The following is a 17975-nucleotide window of genomic DNA, read 5'->3' on the forward strand; positions in this document are numbered from 1 at the left end:
CTTGGCTTGGCAACGGCTTAGTGTGGCTGCGCCTTCTGCTGGGCCCTCTGCTGGGCCCTCTGCTGGGCCCTCTTCTGGGCCCTCTGCTGGACCCTCTGCTGGGCCCTCTGCTGGGCCCTCTTCTGGGCCCTCTGCTGGACCCTCTTCTGGGCCCTCTGCTGGGCCCTCTTCTGGGCCCTCTTCTGGCTGTGATCACCTACTTTCACGACCACTACTTCAGCTTCCGTCACCCTAATCATCAGTCATCGTCCTCGCCACTGACATCAGACCACGGGCTTCCCAGCGCTGGTTACCTGCAGCCTCAGTATTCAAATGAACTATTGCACCGTATTTACAAGTAGACCCTGACGATACTGCTGTGATCCAAAGTTCAGTGAATGATGCCTACGTCCATTTAAGGATCCATTTTGATGTCTGGAAAGCCTTTTGGAGTTATAATCCACTACCACTACTCAACTCAGCAATATAGATATGATCTGTAGACTCATAAATGGACATATTGCCTACTAGAAAAGAGTACCGTCTTGTAACATGTGCTACTACTGTATACTTACACATTTGACAAATGTTAATGCAATAAACAACAGATTCGGTATTTCTTCGCCTAAATTTGCCTGTCTGAGGCTTGTTGAATGTGACCGAAAAATTAACTGCAGAAATCTAAGCCACTATGTAAGAGAATAAAGGTCTCTGTGATCATTCCCGTTAAATGATGTGAGTCAGCAGCACAGAAGATAAGGTTGCTGCTTCCACTGATGTGTCAACGCGTGGTTATGGTTCCTCTAAGTTTACGGTAAGTTTCATGCACACAATCCAACCAGGAAATACAAGGAATATATGTTCACCATGGTTCAATGAGTTCAAGGGTGGATTGATTCAACGCACGTCTACCAGCCAAGTAAAGTTTGTATAGTCCTTAACGATAGTTTGTCATTGTTCCTCTGGCATATACTGTACACTGAGATCAGGGCTGGACCAAGAACCAAGGACCAAGAACTGGACTTAGCAGCTGAAGAGACAGATGATTTTCTTAGGAGATGGAGACCAAAACAGAACTAGGAGGATAATTAATTATATTGGACTGTCCCAAAGAATCTAAAATAAAATAGAACATAATTGAATGCAGCTTTAAAGTCGAAATGTTGATACTCAGCTACATTTGGGAGCTTATCATTACATCTGTTTGTATTTGGGTTGATAGGAGCTCACTTGAACCGATTTGCTGTAGTGTCTTGATATTATTTTGAGTAATATTTTGATCCCTATTTATTCTGTTTCATTACGTGCTCTAATATTTGTAATTTACGATAATATGATATGTTTGATCTAAATCAATAGAAGCTTAACTGTCAATTTAAATAATTAACGTGATGTTTACCATTGTTTATGACCCACAATCCTTTGTGCAATGAAAAAAACAACCATGGGTCACGTGATATTGTGACTGAAGCGGAAATGAAAGTTCACTAGCAACAGCAGCGGAGCACAGCTGAGAAAGGTACGGATAATATTACATTTAAGCCTAAGTTGAGGGTGTTTTAAAATATATAACGTGTTGTGACGTGAACCACGTCACTATAAATGCAATTGTACTTGTTGTCAAGTGGTTAGAACAGGTTTTATTGACATGTCCTTTTATAAAAACCCACTCCGAAGCTCGCTCGCTAACTGTTAGCTTCTTCTGGGTGAAGTTAACCAGAATTCGACTCACCGGACGGGACATGTCGCAACTTCCCCTTCAAAACAAATGCCACCAAGGTGGGACACATTGTGTTTGTGTGGCCAGCAACACTGGTGTGGCCTACGTTATGGCATTTTCTTTCAGTAAATACTCGCCTCTGAATTTAGTGTGTGGTTTTCTAACGCGCGTCGCATTGGTCATAACACGCTGCAACATCACACTATTAGCTAGCTGCGCTTTAGTTTGGAAATCGATGACCGGAAGTCAGTAGTTTCGCACCCGCGCTTGACAGTGATGCATAGAAATGTCCTGATCATCTTCCGTGTTTGTGTTTTGTGCGCAGCAGCCAAGGGTATTTAAATCCGGGGACAATGAAATGTGCGTAGCGCGGACAGTTATACATTTACTTGTCTTCATGACGCTTCATGGAGCGGCTCGAGCTCACGCTGCGTCGCCGGTCAGCGTGTTTCACAAGGTTGACGGAAGATGCGCTGCGCTTTTGTTGTGATTGCTGCGATCTGATTGTCTGTGTGGTCATTTGGTGAACACGGCACGGGTTATAGTTGATGGTCTTTTTGTTCTGGCCAGGACACATCTGACCATGTATCACTGGGGGTCGTCTGCTCTCAGACATGATGCTGAAACGCCACCAGCAGTCACCTTGGTGAGGCAGCAAGTGACGCTGCTAACAGGCTGAGATCCCCCTCCACGAACCAGTACTAGGGTTAGGGTCGTCTCTTAATATACAAAGACCATTATCTACAACAGACTACACGTCAGTTTAGCTTGCATATGCAGTCTTCTTTGAATCCAATCCAGCAGGCTACATTTCCGACTTTGCTCAAGGTGATGTTAATAGGGTCTGATGAAAGTATTGACACTCTGATGCAGGGGGACACATTTATGCCTTCATTGGAATTTATTTGGCCCAGCTGCTAAATCTACCCACAATATACGTTGTTTTATTTTTCTATTACAATCCTTTGTAATGGTGTTTGTGTGGCTGTGTTTCAGAGCTGTGAGGTCATGGCAGCTGCCGGCGTGAGCAGACCTGGCGGTGCCCCGACCACTGAGAAGTCTCAGTTGATCTTGAAAGGTAATGATACTTTGGGTCATCTCTGTGACTAACTGATTCATATATTGACATGGCACGTCGTTCCAAATCGAAGTCCAAGCTCTGCACATGAGGCAGCAGGATGTCACCCGTCACATTAAGACATCGCCTCTGTGTGGCGTCCTACCTAATGAAACCTTTTTCTCAATTTTAGCTAGTCCCCTTTTAAATATAATGGCTCAACCTGACCATCATTCTATATTCCTCTTTCATTGTTAGTCGGAAGTAGATTTACAATTTTTCTTCCCAATTCTGATATCGATCCGATACCAGTGAGGTCCCGAATAATAATTTCAACCAGTCAGTGTAAACTGTCAAAAGTTGTAAATGTTCTCCTTTCACTTTGCTATAGTCATCTATCAAGGTTGTTTAAATAAAACGCACAACTCAAATGATTAGGAAACACATTTTTCTATTTTTCTATACATATTTGCTTGGAAAAAATATATCTTGGCATTTGTACTTTATTGATGTATTATAAGCTGCTTAGAGCTCGTGTTGGGAAGTAATAATCCATCAATTCTAATTGATATCTATTTATGTTGCTGTGAAAACATCTCATCTTCCAACTACTGGATTTATTCAAGTTTCTCAGCAAAAAATACAGTTTATAAGATTACATTTGAATACATTATGTAAATTATTATTGACTTTTGCCCAATAATAATTGTTACTGAATGGAGCTTGAATGCATCATAATGTAATTAGCTGTTAGCTCCGTTATTGAGCAAAGCAAGACTGTGGAGCCCATCGGCTGCTAACAGATCCAGCATGTTTGGGTTGTATCAGAGGCATTTCTGATACTGGTATCGGAACAACTCTAACGATTTCACCATTCCTCTCCATCCATAAGAAACATACAAATATCTTGTCTGGCACACAAACTTATGTAGCCTTTTTTGCAATTTTAGCTATTCCCTTTAAAAATATATAATGGGTCAACCTCGCACCCAATACAGTAATATTCTTGTTAGATCTTGGCAGACTTTTGCAACTACTCATCATTGACTCATTCTGCTGTTTGGGGTCGGCTATATTTCTTTTGGGGTCGTCTGTATCTCATGAGGAGACTGGTCGTCCCGTGACCACAAAGTACCCGGTTCCATCCCCGCTCTCCCCAGAGTTCATGTTGAAGTGTCCTTGAGCAAGACACTGAACCCCCAGTTGCTCCCCGGGTGCTTCACTGCAGCCCTCTGCTCCTTAATTACTAAGGATGGGTCAATGCAGAGAAGAATTTACCCACTGGGATCAATAAAAGTACATTTCTTTCTTTCTTTTTAAGAATCATTTTGGTTTGTGGCAGTTTAGGTAACTAACTGGTAAAGAGAAGTCAGATGGGTAAAAAGACTCAAGCAGTCAGATGATTGATAAGTTGTCATAAAAATAATAATTAATAATTATATAAGTAAAGCAGCTATAATCAAAGCGTTATATTACCAGTGGCTCACCTGTCTGTAAAAGCGGGTCGCTTGAAGTTATGAACCCACAGACTTTTATTTTTATGTGACGGTTACCGCGCTGAGCAGCTTTCTGGAGAAATGAGCTAAAATCAGTGGCAACCATTTTTTAATACATGTTTATTATTTGTTGCATTAGTGATATTTAGTTATTACTGTTGCAGTCAGAACCAAAACCGGACTACGCTGAACGTGTGTTGACTCGCGTGTGAACAGGCAGCCACTTTGTCGCCTCCTCGGTCCGTGAGCTTACTGCAGTCGCCGCTGTGACGGTAAACGGGGCAGACCGTCCTCAGTGCACCATCTGCTGGGATTGCTTCACTTTTTTCCCTGTGAAAGGTTATTTTTTGGGAGTTTTTCCTGATCCAATGTGAGGTCAAAGGTCAGGGATGTCGTATGTGTACAGATTGGACTGAGGCAAATTTGTAATTTGTGATATTGGGCAATATAAAATAAACTGAATTGGATTGAAATGGGGTCGGAGGTCCACCCACCACAGTCTCACAAAATCCGATTCATTCTCCAGCACCGTATCTCAACCCCTCGCACCTTCTCTCACTTTCCCAAATCCTACGTTGGGTTCTTCCACTTGTAAAATTCTTCCACCCTCTCTCTCACTCCCTCCCCCTCCCACTCCCAGGAGGTCGCACAGACCAAGGGCTCTCTCTCTGTCATCATTCATTCATTTAGCCTCTCGTCCTGATCAGAAACAAATCCACTCTCTCTAAGTCTTGACACTTCCAGATGAAGATTTTCAGCAGGCCTTCTAGCATTCAAAGCTGCTAATCCTGCCTAAGCCCAGCTGGAGGCTTTTACCAGACTTGCAGAGCTTCCGGTAGCGCTGTGATTCAGTGAAATGTCACGAAATGCAGAGAGTGTATTGTTCAACCTGTTTCATGCATTCATGTTGTTGCAGTTCAACTGGTGCGAACACTGGCAAGCCGCATTAGAGGCCTCGTTGAGACCATGATAATGAATGAAAGTTGCACCGCAGACATTTTTTCTTTCTTCCACTAGAGGGCGAGATTTATTGTTGGTTTGTTTGTTCGCCTCACCATCAACAATACAAGTTGCACCCCAAATCCATACAACCTAATAGTGTTGTGTGTACACACGATAAGTCCACTTAAATAACTGTATTTCCCACAATGCATCGCACAAAGAAAATGGACACACGGCTGGAAACAATTTAAGCAAACTGTGAATGGTATAAATGGCTCAAGAAATGCCTCAGAAAGAAAAGAAAAAAACCAACATATAACATATCATTTCCTGTGAAGTATGTTGACGTCTTATGATATGCTGTAGTATAGTGATGCTGGCAGAATCTTTAATTCTGACTGAAAACAGATTACTGTGTATTACACTCAAAAAAAGTAAAGGACTCGCTGTGGCTAACGATTTACATTTTATGAGTACCTCAAGTACAAAACTATTAAACGGTTAGAAGAAACTATTAGAAGTGGGAAACGATCTTATTTATAATGATTTGAAACCAAAAATGTCATGTCATTAAGTATGCAGTAAAGAAAATACAACTACAATTTGTAACCTGTGATCTTATAGAGCTTTCATTCTTACTTTAATGTAGTCACACAAAAAAAATACTAAATGTTATATACAAATAATTTGAATGACAGCAACAAAGTAAAAGGGTGACTTCAGGATGATTGAAAATATTTGTCTGGACGATGGTAACAGAAAAAAGTTAGTCTGGATACGTTCAACGGATCTCTAAAACTAGCAAGAGAACACCAGATAAAAAAGAAGAAGATCCAAACCTGAAAGCCCAGCCCCGTGTTGTCAACTCTTCTCCAATGACAGTAGCTAACAGCGCTAGCTCCACAAGTCGCTAAATGTAGAGAGAAAGTCTGCAAGTGGTCAACACTGAGGCTTCCATCCAAAGCCACTCCCCCAAAATATACATAATGAACGTAAACAACACACATGGCTATTGTTGGCACTCACAGCTGTTAAGCTAGCAGCTTGTGGAAAACTCTGGCTACAAGTGATGAGTGCACGGCAGTGTTACCCTTTTATTTGTCAGAGCATTGGATTTATGGATTTGTCGGGATGTAAAGAGAATTTAAACAAATAGAACAAACAGTTTTTGAAGAAGATTAATAAGCTGTGGAGTACTATGCTTCTCTCTGTGTGAACATGTGAGGGTGCCCACTGCTATGTGTTGGATGAGCTGGTTTGCTTTTCTTCTGTTAGCTGCTCAAATAAAAGACCTTCTGTTTGCAGATGACTTAATTGTGGGGGCCCGATCTCACTTACTGGCACAGACAGTATATTATTATTTCACAGAAATTAAGGCTGAGGTGTTGTTGATATGAAGGCTAAACCTTTGACCTGTAATATAAATACATTTCCTCATTGCGGTTGGACTGTGGCCACAGTCGCACAGTGTTTCTTAAGTCCCTTTCCCACTGGAAAAATACGCCACTCACATCTGGCTTTTGTCTTCAGTGGGAACAGTTTCAATCGGCTCCGATCGGCAGTGAAGGAAACATGACGCCCGGGTAGACGCGTGGATTTTACACCCTTTGCTGGTGCGACAGGACGTGCGTTAACATCAACAGGGATTTTGACTGTCATAATTGAACTTAAAAAAACATTGATTAATGTGCTCTTTTTTTAAAACCACCACTGTAACATGTGTGTGTGTATGTATGTGTATGTATATATATATATATATATATATATATATATATATATATATATATACACACACACACAAATTAAAATATAAATACAATCCATGAATACATATATGTGTGTGTGTGTGTGTGTATATGTGTATATATATATATATATATATATATATATATATATATATATATATACACACACACACATTAAAATATATATTAAAAAAATAAATATATATATATATATATATATGAAGGCTATATTTTATTGTCATTTTTCTTGTTTTCTATTTTTAAATGATGTCATTACTATCTAGTACTATACATGCCTTGTATGTGTATCATACTGGGCAATAAACCGTTCCTGTTTTCTCTATGTGCTGATTGTTTGGTGAGGAAAGTCCCATTGAAGAAGAGAGTAGAACTGTGTTGGTCCTTGAGCAAAAAGAACATGTTTTACAATTCTAACTTTCCCCTCCATCTGTCTCGCGTCAGTGGTGTCGGCGAAGCCTCAGTCTCCCAAGCTGCCAAACCGTCACTCTCGACTCAGCTCCTTTGTCGAGGTGACCGCAGACGGCCTGACCAGCGAAACCAAAAAAACGGGCAAGCGCAGCGGACACCTCGAGCTGCAGTGGAACGAAGACCTCACCCTGTGAGAACACCATCACACACACACATCATGACATTGATATAATCTGGTATTCTATTGCTTGTAAAGTAAACATTTCGACAGACCATACGAAGAGTGTTCATCCCAGTCTGTTGTTAAGCGTGTACTTATGAAGGTGAGTAATAGTTTATGAGAAGAATGAAGTCGGCTCTTTTCAAACATTTGCTGTGGTAGAACCGGTTAGACACGCGGAGTGTTCCTGGTACTTTGATGGTGTGTGTTGGTGTGCAGGCCTCGTCCCGGGTTCATGTGGCCCTTGTGTTCCGCAGTAATGTGACGCCTCAGAGTCGTCTGGATCTGAAGCTGTGGAGCTGCCACACCCTCAGGAAGGAGCTACTGGGCAGCGCCACCATAGACCTGCTGGACACGCTGCGCACTCACGATGGCAAGAGTAAGGACACACACACACACACACACACACACACACACACACACACACACACACACACACACACACACACACACACACACACACACACACACACACACACACACACACACACACACACACACACAGAGAGAGAAACATTTAGACAATATTATAATTTAATCTCCACATTGTTCAATATGGAATAACTGTATAACTTGAGTTGATACCGATAGAAATTCCTGATATCTGATATCACGTTATTGTATCATTTATCAGCTCATTTACGCTACACAGGAACAACAACAACAACACATGATGGGAACTGGCTCCATGTGACATCATTACAGTATATGTTTACAACCTCTACTTCCAACCTCTCTGGTCCTCGTCTCTCTGTGTTCAGCAGCCTGCACTTCTGCTTACATTTCACAGGATTTCGAGCACGTGACTGTTGGTCTCAGTCTGGTCCATCATGGCTTCCCATAGCTACCCCCTGCACTGAAACATAACTTCATGTTTTTACAGGACATGGTTTTAGGTCCGATATTATCAGCAGTGACCACGTTCTGCTCCACCACTCTGCAAATGTTTTAGCTTTACAGTAATGAAACACTTGATATTATTCTGCGGCACAATTCACTTGATGTTCTCTTTGAGCTTCAGTACAAGACTCATTTCCTCTGGAAATCTAGTATTTCTTTCAAAATGGTGACTAGTAAACTTGGCAATATCCAAACAAATCATGACTTTCTATAGTAACTGGCATCACTGACTTGCTGGAAGCTTTATAGGAGGAGATTAAGCAATATTATGTATTGCCTTTAGGGTTCCATTGCTTAAACATGCCACGTTGGATTTGCCATCAGTTGCCACCCACATTACATTGTAATAAATATGCATTACTGGATATTCAAAAATAGTTTTGTCGTCAGTGGCCAATGGGACAGTTTTCATTTCCTCTGGCCGCACTATTCATGAAGATGAAATGAGTTTGCTCATCCAACACCTCCTCTGGTACCGACGTCCCAGCAGGGTTCACACTGTTTTCTCACTTCAGAGCGACAACCAGAGACTGCAGATAAGAAGTGGACGTAGTCATGGTGACGTCCCCCATTGTTTTGTGGACTGATGTTTTGAAGCCTTGAGTTCGCTGATTTCGCCGTAGCCATGTTGTTTTTTCCGCAACCAGTGAACGGAAGTGACCGTATTTAGAATGCGCAGGAGTGACGTAGAGACGCTTTATACGTGTCTGGAAGAAGACTTGAAACTAGAGATTGAGACCATAAATGTTTACTGAGGGAATAAATCAAGAGAGAAGTAGAGTCATTTTCTCATAGACTTCTATACAACCAGAGGAGTCACACCCTGGTGGACAGTAGAGAGAATGCAAGATTTTAGACACTGACCACATCAGCTTCACTCGGCAGAACCGGACGTTGCCGCCTGGCGATAACTGAGGATGTCCAATTTCCTCTCCTCCATCACTCACGGTTGAGTTCTCTCTCATCACAAAGAGAGAGAGAACTCAACCGTTCTCTCTCTCTCTTTCTCTACACCCCCTTTGTCGTCTACCTTTCTCCACCACTCATCCTCTCTCTTTCTCCCCCCTCTCTAGTGGAGAACGTACAGCTGAGTCTGGTGCTCCAGACGGAGAACAAAGGCTCGGTTGTAGCGGGAGGCGAGCTCAACGTCTGTCTGGACGGCATGGTTGTTGATCTGGGCACGCTGCCCAATGGCAGCTCGGCAGCCGACAGTGAGTCCTGCCTTTTACCGCACACACACACACACACGCACACGCACATGCACACACACACACACACACACACACACACACACCTCGAGTAGCAATCGCACTGAGGCCATGTGCACATGTGTATCTCTGCTGTCGTATGAAAATCGACACTTTCACAAGAACTCCTCTGAAGAAGTGGATTGAATTGTGACTTTAGTATGAAAGTGCAGGGCGAAGCGAGGACTGTTTTTTTCACAGTGAAGACATATTAACGGGAACTTGCACACTGTTTTCCTACAGGAGTCCAGACTTATTAATACAAAATACGCCACAATATTAAAGCATTTTTCCTCCCCTCACTCTTTCTCTTCCCCCGTCACCTAAACGTTTGTTTATATTGCAAACTCTACGAAGTCTTTTCTTCCCCTTGTGTTTGTGGCCATCCACATTTTGGATTTATAAATGATTTTATTGCTTCCGCTAAAAACAGTAGCCTTCTCGCTGTGTGCTGGGATCACAACTGAGCAACATAAAAAACGGTCTTTCATTCATCACAGCAGTCTGTTAAAAAGAAATAAAAGGCCGTAGTCATTTTCCAATCATTCAACCAAGCCGTAAAATCTGCCCTGACCCAAACAGTTTTCATTTTGAAATTTCAATTCAAAGTTTTATTTTATTTTATTTTCAGTTTAAAATCACAAATTACAAACTCCACTCAGAGGGCTTTACAATCTGCACACATGGTCCCAGGACCTCACATCGGATCAGGAAAAACTCCCCAAAAATAACCTTTCACAGGGAAAAAAGTGAAGAAACCTTCAGGAGAGCAACAGAGGAGGATCCCTCTCCCTGGATGGACAGATGAATAGATGTCATGTGTACAGAATGAACAGTGTTACAGAGTTACATAGACATTCAGTGAATATGACAGAAATGATGAATAATGAGTAGTAGGCATGGACCACGATCCAGACCTCCACAATCCATGAAACAGAAGGAGGAAGAGAGGAGGGGGGGCATCAGCAGGGCCATGGCAGGAGGCACGGCCACCAGGCAGGAGGCATCGTGAAAGAGGTCGGACCAATGAGGCCAGGCCCAGGCACAAAGAAGGAGGCAGGACCATTGGGAAGGAGGCCAGGGGCTGGATGCAGGAAGTAGGGGCAAGGAGGCAGAAGCCAGGAGCCAGGACCAGCTTCAGACACAGCCAGGTCCAATGGACCCTATGAGGCGAGAAGGCACAAAGACTCTGGAGAAGAAGTAGTGCAATGGAGAGATCTAAATTCATCCATAAGGAGAGAGAGAAGAGGAGATAGGTGCTCAGTGTATCCTAAAACATCCCCCAGCAGCCTATAAGCCTATAGCAGCATATCAAGGGGCTGGACCAGGGCAAACCTGATTCAGCCCTAACTATAAGCACTATCAAACAGGAAAGTCTTAAGTCTATTCTTGAATGAGGTGACTGTGTCTGCCTCCCGGACTGAAAGTGGAAGCTGGTTCCATAAAAGAGGAGCTTGATAACTGAAGGCTCTGGCTCCCATCCTACTTTTTAGGACTCTAGGAACCACAAGTAGCCCCACATTTAGTGAGCGCAGCTCTCTAGTGGGGCAATATGGTACTACAAGCTCCTTAAGATATGATGGTGCATCACCAATCAAGGCTTTGTAGGTGAGGAGATCCTAATACAGGAGTAATGTGATCTCTTTTCTTAGTTTTTGTGAGTACACGAGCTGCAGCATTCTGGATCAACTGGAGGGATTTAAGAGACTTATTAGAGCAGCCTGATAATAAGGAGTTGTAGTAATCTAACCTGGAAGTAACAAACGCGTGAACCAGCTTTTCTGCATCTTTTTGAGACAAGATGTGCCTGATTTTTGAAATGTTACGTAGATGATAAAATGCAGTCCTTGAGATTTGTTTTACGTGGGAGTTTAAGGACAAGTCCCGATCAAAGATAACGCAGAGATTCTTTACAGTGGTGTTGGATGCCAGGGCAATGCCATCTACAGAAACCACATCACCAGATAATTGATCTCTGAGGTGTTCAGGGCCCAGTAAAATAACTTCAGTTTTGTCTGAGTTTAACATCAGGAAGTTGCAGGTCATCCATGTTTTTATGTCTTTAAGACATTCTTGAATGTTAGCGAGCTGGTTGGTCTCCTCTGGTTTGATCGATAGATATAATTGAGTATCGTCTGCATAGCAATTAAAGTTTATGCAGTGTTTCCTGATAATATTGCCCAAAGGAAGCATATATAAGGTAAATAAAATTGGTCCAAGCACAGAACCTTGTGGAACTCCGTGATTAACGTTGGTGGTCATTGAGGCTTCATCGTTTACAAATACAAATTGAGATCGATCTGATAAATAGGATTTAAACCAACTTAGTGCGGTACCTGAAATGCCAATCGACTGATCCAGTCTCTGTAATAGGATGTCATGATCAATGGTGTCGAACGCAGCACTAAGGTCTAATAATACCAGTACGGAGATGAGTCCTTTATCAGCACTAAGGTCTAACAAGACAAGTACGGAGATGAGTCCTTTATCAGCACTAAGGTCTAATAATACCAGTACGGAGATGAGTCCTTTATCAGCACTAAGGTCTAATAATACCAGTACAGAGATGAGTCCTTTATCAGCACTAAGGTCTAATAATACCAGTACGGAGATGAGTCCTTTATCTGATGCAATTAGGAGGTCATTTGTAATTTTCACCAGTGCTGTCTCTGTGCTGTGGTGTTTTCTAAATCCTGACTGAAACTCCTCAAATAAACTATTCTGACGTAGAAAGTCACACAACTGATTTGCGACTACTTTCTCAAGGATCTTAGAGAGGAAGGGAAGGTTAGAGATCGGTCTGTAGTTAGCCAACACCTCTGGATTAAGAGTGGGCTTCTTCAGGAGAGGTTTAATTACAGCTACTTTGAAGGAATGTGGTACATGGCCTGTTAGCAAAGACACATTAACAATATCCAACAGAGAGGTGCCAATTAAAGGCAACACGTCTTTAAGCAGCCTCGTTGGGATGGGGTCTAAGAGACAGGTAGACGGTTTAGAAGTAGAAACCATTGAGGACAATTGGTCTAGGTTAATGGGAGAAAAGCTATCCAAATATACACCAGGGCATACAGCCGTTTCCAAGGCCACTCCTCTTGATGACAGATCGGCAGTAGTTAAGGGCAAGAGATCATCAATCTTGCCTCTAATAGTTCAAATCTTTTCATTGTAGAAGTTCATGAAGTCATTACTACTGAGGTCTATAGGAATACACGGCTCCACAGAGCTGTGACTCTCTGTCAGCCTGGCTACAGTGCTAAAGAGAACCCTGGGGTTGTTCTTATTTTTCTCTATTACTGATGAGTAATAGGCTGCTCTGGCATTACGGAGAGCCTTTTTATATGTTTTAAGACTATCTCGCCAAACTAAGTGTGATTCTTCCAGATTGGTGGAACGCCATATACTTTCGAGCTTTCGTGAAGTTTGCTTTAGGTCGCGGGTCTGAGAGTTATACCAGGGAGCAAACCTCCTTTGCCTCACTGTCTTTTTCTTCAGTGGGGCTATTGAGTCTAGTGTCATTCTCAGTGAGCCTGTAGCACTATCGACAAGATGATCAATCTGGGACGGACTAAAGTCAGCACAGGAGTCCTCCGTCACATTGAGATGTGGATGTTCTTGCATGTGTCAATGCCATATGCAAGAACAAGGTTGAGGGTGTGGCCAAAGCAGTGAGTGGGTTTCTGTACTCTCTGACAGAAGCCAATCGAGTCCAACAATGAGATAAATGCAGCACTAAGGCAATTATTATCAACATCCATGAATATTAAAATCTCCATCCATCCATTATCACCTCTTATCCGGGGTCGGGTCGCGGTGGCAGCAGGTTCAGCAGGCCGACCCAGGCCTCCCTCTCACCCACAACACTTTCCAGCTCATTCTGGGGGATCCCGAGGCGTTCCAAGGCCAGCCGGGAGATATAATCCCTCCAGCGTGTCCTCGGTCTTCCCCGGGGCCTCCCACCAGTTGGACGTGCCCGGAAAACCTCTAATGGGAGACGTCCAGGAGGCATCCTGACTAGATGCCCGAACCACCTCAGCTGACTCCTTTCGACACTATTAAAATCTCCTACAATAATCACCTTATCAGTTTTAAGGACTAAACTTGATAGAAACTTTAGAGTTAAGGGTGGGTAACTGCTCCAATGGAAGTGCAGAGAAGGGTGGAAGATTGCTTCTGCTTCCTGATCTGAACTCTGGGTCATGGATTAAGTCCGTTAATCAACTTCGCCATGTTTGCAGAAATGAGACGCGCTCCATCCCAAGTGGGATGAATGCCGTCTCGACTCATCAGATCAGGCTTTCCCCAGAAAGTCTGCCAGTTATCTATGTAGCCCACATTGTTTGCTGGGCACCACCTGGACAACCAGCGGTTGAATGACGACATGCGGCTATACATGTCATCATTGATCAGATTGAGAAGTCCAACATGGTCCATTAACTTTAGTGAACTCCGAGCGGCGTAGTCGGGAGTCATTACCGCCGACGTGAAATGCCCTTCTTCAATAAATTTCATATTTATCTTACAATACTGATAGGAATCACATAATGTCATTTTATTCCAATACAACATTTAAGCAGATGCATCAGATTTGTTTTATTCTAATCTTGAGATTTACATTAATATTACATGCATGTATATTTATATATTACATATGTATATATAATAAATATATATTATATATAATACTTTCCTGCCAAGAATAACATGTCAAGAATATTGTTCAATTTAAGACTTGCGCAAAATATTAACTATTGCTCCCACGTCAGCCTGTATTCATTAACTTGAAACCTTAAAGAACACTTGATCTCCCTGTGCATGTGTTACTACTCCCAAACCAATATGAAATGATTTCATCGCCCTTAGAGGAAAGATTTTAAACTCTCTAGACTTATTGACTCTCAGTCAACAGTATTTTTTCGCTTCCGGGCACTAACGCTAACATTTTCCTTTCCTTTATGGTTTGGCAGCCGTCTTTTTAACAAATAACACAGATATGAAGCTGCCATGCATCCATCTCCTCTCTGTGTAACACACACACACACACACACACACACACACACACACACACACACACACACACACACACATACACATACACAAGGCTTTTCATAGAGCGCCACACAGAGCCCACAGTGTATTCTGCTGAATGAACACAGTGCCAGCAGTAAGGGCCGAGGCCTGCCGCAGCATGGGCTGCATAAAGGTGTGTGTGTGTGGCTTTAAGGTGGGTGTGTTTGAAAGTCAGAGTGACCACATTGTTGGGAGCAGCTTGTGCTGTCTTAAAGGTAAAGGCAGGTCGTTTTGCAAGTCCTCACCTATGAAGGAGGGTTAGGGTTCGGATTTAAATCCAAATGATTTTAAGTGCGGAGAACATACCAGTGACTTTGGGGATTGACTTTGTGCCCCATTACTGCATGCCAGGATTGCAGCAACATCGATTAATGTAATCTAATGTTGTTTCTAATCAGATTTTTAGAAAAGCTTGGTTTGGGAGCACGGTTAGTAAATCCAAGTTTAAACCAGAATTAAATTGTTTAATCAATATTGAGATGATTGCTTACCAAAATAAAATGAATAAATTAGCATGCTGTCAGGATGTAGGCTATAAAAGAATGGGTGTGGAAATTAACTTTCAGCTTCTGTATTCCTAAAACAAAAGTTTAGAAGCTCTCGCTAACTCGCTAAAAGTTGAGTTAGTTAGCCTAACACTTCTCATGATGACTTAGCAGCGAAGCTCTTGCTAGCTATCTACCACTTTTCTGCAATAATATCCCAAACTCATTGTCAATGTTCTTATGTTCATATATATTATTCGATATATATTTATTTTTTGTACATACTAGTTAAATGTTAATGTTGATGTTTAGTTTATTTGTTCTACTCTGTTGTCATTAATGTCTTTTTTTATGTTTATCTTGTTTATTTGTAAATCATATGTACTTACAAGAGCAACGTGTAACCAGAGTTAAATTCCATGTATGTGTACACACACATGGCCAATAAAGCTGATTCTGAGGTAGTTATCCTAACACTTCTCATGATGACTCAGCAGAGAAGCTCTAGCTAGCTAGCTAGCTAAAAGGTGAGTTAGTTAGCCAACACTGAGCTAACCTCCAATGTATCCTCCTTTTGAGACAAACTGTTTAAGTGTTGGCTAAATTAATGGAACAATATGGCCAAATAATAGAATATAAATCAATGAACAACAGCACAGTATGAAAACACTTTTTTCACAGTTCCTAAAAAAGAGACCTGTTGGTCCAATCTTCCTGTTCAGCTCCAGAAAAGTTTCCTTGCTGAACCGACATCTTGAGAAAAATTAAACTAAATGTACTTTGTAAAGCCCAACATTCTGCAGCTTCATCATACAACTCAATTAGCGGATTTAGGCCGGACAGTCCGGATTTTCAATGCCCCGTCCGGATCAAGCCGGACGCGTATTTGTCCTCCTTTTTGGAGTTGGGCCGAAAGAGCGCGCGATAAAATATTGTGCTGGAACGCAGTCTAACAAATGATTGGTCAAAAGCATTGTCAAATACATATCTGATAGGCTTAGGTTAGCTTCTAACCCTATATGATTGGTTAACAACGTAAACAAGGCTCCGTGTGCTGGTATGTCATATCTACGCTGCTGGCTACATTGACAGAAACTTAACACAGAGCAGAAAACATGCCAACACGTCAGACGTCGTTCAACCCAGAATGGACCAAAGAACATGGTTTTATTTCCTTTCATGGCTCTCTGTCGCTGGGATGTTGACATAAGCAGCCAGGGTAAAGCTGCCATTGAAAGACATGCCGGAACAGAGAAGCATAAAGGTAACAGACGTGCCGCAGGTGTTACGGTTTAACAGGCGCCCCTGTTAACTGGCGACTTTCGGCCGAATGCGTCTGTTGTCATAGTTACGGCAGCTGTTGAGAATAGCGAGAGAACACGTAGCGGTCCTCGTGAATGCCGTATTGTTTAATTCTACAATTCAATGTCAAACTTTCTCGTATAGTGTCGGGTTTAGAGTCTTTTGAGAGAAAGTGTCCACTCGACTTGAAACGTCGCGTGTTGTTTATGGGTTGAAACAGGAAGTTAGCAAATTGCCCTTCCTTTGAAATAAAGTTGGTCAAATAACAAAACACATAATCAACATAACATTTGGAGCCTGTTTTGTGCAAACGTGTGTCACGTAGAAGAACTCTGTAGTACAGTACAAAACAAATTATATATATATATATATATATATATAGAGAGAGAGAGAGAGATATAATCATGTTCTATTTATGGGATTCAAACTCGTACCATTGGGTGGTAAAACAATTGAATGTCGGGGATCTTACCACTACTCAATTAGCTCTGTTTATACAATTAAATAACGTACAATACAGCCAGCAGTCGCCACGAAAGGCCGAGGGCAACCAGATCAACTTGTGACCACACTGCCGACTACCCGGAGCATGTTGACGTCCGCCACGGAGCACGTTACAATATTGCTGGTTTCTCAAACAAATAGTCGGCTGTTTTAATTCAAAACGTCTTTAAAGTGCTGCAAATTCACGAGGATTCATCTCAGTGGTCAGTTTTTGAACACCACAATGTATTGAATAAATACAAATACTGTGAACAAACACTTGTTGACTCTTCAAGACTATTCTTTCCTATTCTGTTACACACACATTATGTAGCAATCACACAAAGTTGTATCGTAGAGGGGAGCACGCCAGAGTCCTATGCAATTATTCACAGCCTCACAAAATACTGCATAGTGTCCTCCTTTTTGGTGTTATGGATATGGTCACCCTAAACTCAATTAAGTTGAGTCTGTCACTTTGATCAATGGGCAACTGTGGCTCAGTGGTGAGCAGGGTCGTCCTTCAATCAGGAGCGGCGGTTCGATGCCCGGCTCCGCTAGCCCATGTCGATGTGCATGTCCTTGGGCAAGACACTTAACCCCAAAATGTCTCCCCTAGCTGTGTCTACGGTGTGTGAGTGTTAGTTAGTCCTGATGTGCAGGTGGAACCTTAGCTCCTCCCATCATGGTGTGAATGATGTCATGTAGTGTTACAGCGATTTGAGTGGTCAGAAGACTAGAAAAGAGAAATACAAGTCCAGGCCCATTTACCATCAACCCATCTCAGAAAGGCAGACATTTTAAAAGGGGCTTTTAAACCTCCTAACTGGATCATATAGAGTTAAACTGACTTTCAATTTAATCTTAGTTTTAAAGATTGGTGCAACATGATTTAAAGTT

General features: G+C 42.2%; 1 protein-coding gene across 4 annotated transcripts in view; it reads left to right on the forward strand.

Annotated features, from left to right (window-relative positions):
* Positions 1 to 1432: 1432 nt before the first annotated feature.
* The window catches only part of wwp2 (WW domain containing E3 ubiquitin protein ligase 2), a 54916-nt gene continuing 38373 nt past the window's right edge, over positions 1433 to 17975 (forward strand). For 2 of the 4 annotated variants that reach the window (XM_034534010.1, XM_034534012.1), the window contains exons 1-5: positions 1977 to 2527; positions 2696 to 2777; positions 7402 to 7558; positions 7846 to 7967; positions 9562 to 9699. In XM_034534010.1, the coding sequence (XP_034389901.1) occupies positions 2474 to 2527; positions 2696 to 2777; positions 7402 to 7558; positions 7846 to 7967; positions 9562 to 9699 (553 nt within the window). In that variant the 5' untranslated portion in view covers positions 1977 to 2473. Of the gene's footprint in view, positions 1499 to 1976; positions 2528 to 2695; positions 2778 to 7401; positions 7559 to 7845; positions 7968 to 9561; positions 9700 to 17975 lie in introns of those variants that run through there. The other 2 variants (XM_034534011.1, XM_034534013.1) reach the window with 2 other exon arrangements.

Source organism: Cyclopterus lumpus, chromosome 6 (assembly GCF_009769545.1).
Source record: "Cyclopterus lumpus isolate fCycLum1 chromosome 6, fCycLum1.pri, whole genome shotgun sequence".
Classification (NCBI taxonomy): Eukaryota; Metazoa; Chordata; class Actinopteri; order Perciformes; family Cyclopteridae; genus Cyclopterus; species Cyclopterus lumpus.